Below are 6518 nucleotides of genomic sequence, written 5' to 3'. Positions count from 1 at the left end.
GATGCAACTTTTACAGTTTAAAATTATTTTGCCATTTTGGACAGCTTTAAAAGAAATAGCTCAGCTCAGAGAGAGAGGAAGGGGGAAAAAAAAAGAAAACTCATCTTGAAGCCTATGAACAGTAATTACTTCATAGGTTTTTAAAATTTAGCATGTTGCTTTGTGATTTCCTAGACTGATTCAGCCAGGAAGGGGRTATTATCATTTCCTAACTCTTTTTGTCTTAGTTTTTACTTGAATAATGTAATCCTAGTTCTGAGGATGGATTTTTTCCTTTGACTGAGGTGAGGGCAGCCGTTTCCTTTCCCTCCCAAATTATTTTGCGTAGCCTTCTTCCATTTTAACAGGAGTTCTTCTGTGCCAGAAGCTGCAGATGTTGTCACACCTGCTGATACCAAGGTAAATAAGGAATCTTTGTGTTTGCAAATTACTGCATTGCACTTACTGTGCTGTCACTTTAACTCCTCAGATCCCGTTCTGGACAGCTGTACTGAACTTGCCTTCTTTTTTTTTTCTCACCTGCTCTGATCTGTTCCCGAAAACATGAAGTTTGGAGTAATTTAAATACAGATTCCAAGCCCTGAAGTGGGGGTTTTAGTATGTGCCTTTGTTGAAGTGTGATGTAGCAGTGCCTGCACTGAACCAATATTGAATTGTTTCTAATGTTGGCTCAAAATGCATACCTTTTTCTTAGAATTATTGTGGACCACTCCACAAGGAAAGGGTTTGTTAAAAATGGGGGGAGAGGAAATACCTTTTTAAAATGGGGTCTTTGCGATTTCAGTTTATTGTGGTTATATTCCGAGGCCGGGAAAAAGCTTTCATCTTTATTTTTCAAGTGTACTTCACAAAATAAAGAGTCATTTATATCTGTCTATTTGGTTGGTCTGTATGTGGCTGACTGACATACTTTGGCTGGGAAAGGGGTAGATTATTTTCYGACACTGGATGGGGCTCAACCTCAGCTGTACACTCTGAGTTTTACACTCCCTCTCATTTACCTTCTTCCAGGGACTACTGCGTTTCAGGCCCCATCAGCCACAGGTCTGTTAGTCAAATTCCTTTTTAATCCCCTTTGTGCTGGCAACCACCGGGTATCGCTGCTTGTTTCGGGTGCCCCCAGCCCTTCGGGGGGCTGCAGTGCAGGAGCCCCTGAGATGACCGTGGGCCTCTGTGCTGTATGTGACCCCCTTCCTGCAGGCCGCCCTTGCGGCTCCGTTCAGCTATGGCTTGTGCTCTGCTCCTGCCCTTAATAAAGAGGGAAAAAAAGAAAAAGAAGGGAATCGGGAAGCAGGCACAACTATGTGTAGCAGCTTGTGGTTATAAAACAGCTCCTGGGTGGCTTCTGTGAATTATACCTGTGTTTTTAATGCTTAGTGAAGTTTAACCCTCTTAGTCCCTTTGCTTTTAAGCAGGAGGGGAACTGTTTCTCATGGATGCTTGGCACATGGACAGGTTCTGTTTTAGTTTTGCGTGACAGGCCCAGTATGGCCAACATAGTGTTGTTCAATTGACRCTTGGTTGGGTTCCTTAATAGATGTCTTAACAGTAGTAAATTTAACCTTATTGATATAGAAACTATGTGTCTATACCCAAGGCAGCCAGAGAATCGCTCTCCCTTGGTGAAAAGAACTGTTTAAATTCTGACTGAGGAATCATTTTTTATTAATCATGTATGAATCCTTGACTTTTCAGATCAGACTTAGTTTGCATGGCTGGCAGCAGAGTGAAATTTGCTCAAAGGCTGATGATGAGACACAGGACTTGCAGATTATCAACTTGCTGATCATGGCTCTGCACACAAAATGACATGAAATCAAGTTGATTTGCAAAGGAAATAGGTCAGTGCTTTATTTGTGTTGTTTTGGATTACACAGCAAAAAGCTTTTAATAAAAATAAGACATTTCTAAAATACATATTAGTGAGCCTGGTAATTCACAAAGCAGTGAAAGGTACCAAAGGTAGAACACAAAACCGGTGGGCCTTAATTTATATTTGGGTTGTATGATTTTATTTCTTACACTGTAAACAGTGAAGGTATGTTCAATCTAATTTTCTATTAAAAAAAAAGAGGTAAAAGTATAAACTAAATAATAGGAAAGTTAAAATAAGGATATAATAAGCATGCCCAATTAGAGTAATCCTAGGCTGTGGTTCATAATGAAATGCCACAAATAATCCATTATAATCCTCTTGGTTTCTTCACGGATGTCATTTGAAAGCAATCAAGAGATGCACTGAGTTGCTGCATTGTTAGCTGCTTCTGTGTGCTGGTGGGAAGAAGRAAATAGAATTAAAACATCTGTGGCTTGGAGGAAGAAAAATGTAGAAAATTGACTGCAGCAAGTACGATCTAGCTTAGGCATGCACAAGACAAAATGTGTTTATAATGTAGGTATTGAGCCCTATAGTGAAGTTGCTGTATCTGATCCTTTCCAAAATTATGCTAAATGAGGTAAAGAAGAGTTTGTCAACACAAGCAAGGAAAGTTCTTGTGCATCGATGATAATCATAAAGTCATTAAGATAAATTGCTGGTTTAAAAAATGACCAGGTAGTGCATCAGTCCCTGTGTCATCAGGAGCACTGAGTTCCCCTAGTGATGTTTTGTCTGTGAAGGCCCCTGGAGGAGTGGGCAGAGATGGCAGCATCCATCCTGGCTCAGCTGTTGCTGGGTTTTCCAGCATTCCCGTGTCCGTGAGCGGATCAGAGGCGCCCTCCGTTCAGAGTTCTGTGTGGAGAAGGGCCTTTGCTCGCCTCATGTTTTCAATCACTGTGGAGAAAACACCAGAGAAACACAAAGGATGTCAGACAGAAGTCTGCAAAGAACTAGAGGAGGAAGACACTGAACCTAAGTAGCAGTGCTGTKTTTGGCCTGCCCATGGAAATGGCTTTGCTCTCTTCTCTCTTGGTTGCCCCGTAGCTTTTGAATCTGCCTCATTTCAGTCCGCTGTGATCTGGGGCTCAAGGCCTCAGAAAATTGCCATTCTTGAAATGCTATTGAAGTGGGCAGCCAAGAGAGGGGAGAGCCGAGGCACCAACCCTTAGGAACTAATTACAGTATTCATGGATTATTTATTTTTAAGCTTTATATTTACCCCGAGGTCCAGAAGTATTGCAACTGGAAACCACTTCAGTGGCTCAGTTGTTTCAGATTATGAAGGGGAACAGCAATATGCTGGAGGCTCCAAGTGCTTTGAACAGAAGCAGTTTGAGGTTTGGGGGCCAAACTTGCACCATATTGGGAAACACCAGCTTCCTGGCAGCCCTCAGGGCTTCAGACACCGAGGATAATTTCCCATAGTTCACAGCCTCATTTTTCAGAAATGTTTGCCATTTATTTATTTTTTTCCCAGGGCGGACTTGCACTATAACTTCATTCATATTTGTGTGAATTAAGTGCTGTGAACAGACTTTATGGCGGAAACAGATAATGGCATTTCTAAAGGTTCTCCTGTGCCCTAATTCTTTTATCCATATTTGTTCTCTATAAACTTGAGATGGCCAAGAACAGATCAATTTAGTACCCGATCACTCACAGGTTGAAATATCTTGTGGCTCATAGGTGTACATCCTGTTCCCATATTTGCCAGTTATATCAGCTCGCACTGTCATAGAAGGATCTTGAGGGAGGAAAAAAAAGTCCAAGTGATTAATGATAAACAGTTTGCRGGGTGGGAAAGAGGTGGTTAATTTTGTGGGAAGCAAAGAAAAAATGAGATTTGAAAACAGTGTTTGCTGGTCTCTGTGGCTCTAAAGATATATATTTGAAGCGTGAGACTCAGCAGCTGTTATTTTAATGAAGGAAGTTACTTCTGAAACCCACCACGAGTAGACTCTTTATGCATGAGCTTGGTGTGGTGGCTCATTAGAATGGGCCTTTGCTCTGTTCATACCCAGTGGTTTGGTGAAGGATTAACCTATAGCTATTGCTTATGGTTCATGAGGACCTTTTAACTGTCCTGGGGTGAAGCCTTTATCAGTTGTTGGAGCACGTGCTTGGAGTATAAGGCCCGACTTAGTTATCTCCAGTTAAGACTTACCTTTTGAAAGCCTGGGCTATTCSTACAGTGTAAAGTGTTCAGAAGAGTATTAGTTATTACTTGGAGCACCGTGGATTCATTGGGGACCATACAGGAAAACAAAATGCTGCCAGCGGGCGGTTTTGTTCTGGCCATTGTCCCAGCCGCAGAGACTTACCGACAAAGAGGATCCGAGGAACGTAGTGGCCGTCGGGTGCCATGTTCTCGTCGCTGCTGGAGTGCTGGTGGAGAGTTAGAAAGGCCCATGGTGAGGCGGGTCCCTAGAAACAGGCTCCATCAGCTGAGCTTGCCTTAGCACGGCAGCCGAGCTCACCTTGCTTCACATACCCATCTGCCACCAACCAAAGATTCTTACATGGTGCCATGTAAGAGGCTGGGACAGGGCACAGATACCTCACGTGTGTAACTCAGACAGCCTGATGACTGGTTGGTTTGTTTTGCTTGTATTAGAATTTTGCCTATGGATGGAGAATGCAAAATTGTATTCCCATACTGATAGGCATGCGTGTGTGTCCRTATGGAAGTGTCTCTCTGGCCTCTCTCCAAGGAGTAACTGTGCTGATGTTTTGAAATGGTGTTGTATATCCACAGGAAGATTTAAAAGTGTGTGTGTGTGAGAGAGAGATTCTATTTCAGATTTTAAGATGGTTTATCCTGCTCCACAATAAACATGTAGATTATTATTTTCAATTCAAACTTACCACCAGATTAAGCATGATAAAGTCTTCCTTAGCCATCTGCTGAATCTCTCTGCTAGAAGCAAAAGCCTTCTTTAAAGCTAAAAGAAAGAGAAATATGTTTGGGGGCTGGGGGAGAGGGGCATGGAAATCTGCATCATTGCTTTTCAGGATTTTTCAGGATCTTTTATGGATCCTAAACCCACCAACCAAATTTGTTGGTGATGCACCAACAAAGCTTTGACAAACACACGTGTCCCAAAGGTTGGAGGACTTGGCTATAGTAAAGGAAAAGGCAAAAGAGAAACTTGAAATGCTGTTGTACTGAGATCTTTCCATTGCACTGGAGGATGCATGTGGTGTGGTTTGGCTTTATTTAGCAGTGTCTGGCCCTGCATGATCTGGGAAGGTTTCACACCAAGTGCTCCATAGGGAATCAGTGCTGACAGGGTCAGATCATCGGATCATTTGGAAAGATTTGCTTTGCTCACCTTGGCTGTAAGGACACTCTTCCAGATGGTGAATGACCATCAGGGGCTTCTTGCTGAAACAACATTGCAGGAGAGGAGGAAGGCAAGTCAGACCTTTTACAGACACTCCTTGCCACCGTGCTGCTTTAACGACTCAGCACTGCCAGAAGATCAGCCAGGGCAGCAAGAATGAAAGGCTGCAGAGAGATATGACAGAATCCTAGAAGAGGCTGGTGAGCATCTTTGAAGCAATATTGTTCAGCTTCTGTACAGTATCAATAAGCACTGCTTGCAAAGCATAGCCCACAGCCCAAGCATCATGCTAGAACCTTCTGTACTTCACACCATCATTTCAGMTTTTTTAGCTCTGTGCATGAACACAGCTCATGCCCACAGTTCAATCTACGTGCCAGCCTAACAAGAATTGAGCATTACCTTTGTCTTGATCTTGCTAAACCTTCTTCRTAAGTCTGCACCCATTCGATTTCATCTCCCCAGCCTGTTGAGAAGGGCCTTGGTTAGTTTTCTTTTTTCAGGAGGGATGAGGGTACTTGTTTGAGTGGGCAGCATATACTAGTTGCCTTCTCACAGGGTGTTCAGGCCTTCTAGGTGTTTTTGGGTACCAGGAGCCCCATGAGCAGAAATGTGTGAAGAGACAGATGATGGGGAAGGGGAATGAAATCCCATCCTTCCTACAGCTCAGATGGTTGACAAGGACTATGGAGAGGTATYTCCAGCCACCGAACATTAGGAGCCGGGAGTTCTTCCTTGAACTCATCCATCTTTCCTAAGAGCCCAGTGGGTTTGCTGTTGGTGCTGATGCAGCTTCATAGCATCTTGAGCCCCTCTACGAAGAGGCTGCTGCTGGGGCTGCCTCCTGGCTGGCACCTCAAGAGCTGAAGCAGCAGCCAGGGGATTAGTCTGTGTCCCCAGCCACGTTTGAAGCAAAGCATCTACACTTGCTCCCAAGTACAGGGTGTGAGGACTTCTACTGAATGCACCAGTGCTCTTGGCCACAGTGGCACTTCCTTCTGCATGGGAATTCAGGGAGATTTTCCAGCCACTGTACTCAGATATTTGTCTGTGTGGATACAGGGGTGGAAGAACCTGCTAAACACTGTGATGGAYGATACTCAGGAAGTGCTGGTTCCTTGGGACGGCCTCGTGCACCCTGGTCACTCACCTCGAGAGAGAGTCTGTGGGGTCTGTATCTGGGGAGGACCTTCCTCCTCTTCCTCTTCAGCAGGGAGCTCCTGGACCTTCCTCTGTGCAGCCTCCATTAAGCCATTGCAGAGCAGGAAGGAGCAGAGCAACAGAAAGCRGTGCAT

The 6518-nt window shown here is 44.0% G+C and overlaps 1 protein-coding gene across 1 annotated transcript; it reads right to left on the bottom strand.

Annotated features, from left to right (window-relative positions):
• Positions 1 to 2714: 2714 nt before the first annotated feature.
• On the bottom strand, positions 2715 to 6518 carry LOC112942760 (anterior gradient protein 3-like). Its single transcript, XM_026033754.1, has 7 exons — positions 6374 to 6518; positions 5626 to 5689; positions 5212 to 5264; positions 4745 to 4821; positions 4201 to 4264; positions 3540 to 3623; positions 2715 to 2773 (listed from the first exon to the last, which is right to left on the bottom strand). The coding sequence occupies exons 1-7, from the start codon at positions 6516 to 6518 to the stop codon at positions 2724 to 2726; spliced, it is 537 nt and encodes a 178-aa protein (XP_025889539.1). The 3' UTR covers positions 2715 to 2723.

Source organism: Nothoprocta perdicaria, unplaced genomic scaffold (assembly GCF_003342845.1).
Source record: "Nothoprocta perdicaria isolate Ctin4 unplaced genomic scaffold, notPer1 scaffold_132, whole genome shotgun sequence".
NCBI classification, from domain to species: Eukaryota; Metazoa; Chordata; class Aves; order Tinamiformes; family Tinamidae; genus Nothoprocta; species Nothoprocta perdicaria.
Note: the sequence above shows the minus strand (reverse complement) of the source record. Positions and strands in the feature narration are given on the sequence as shown.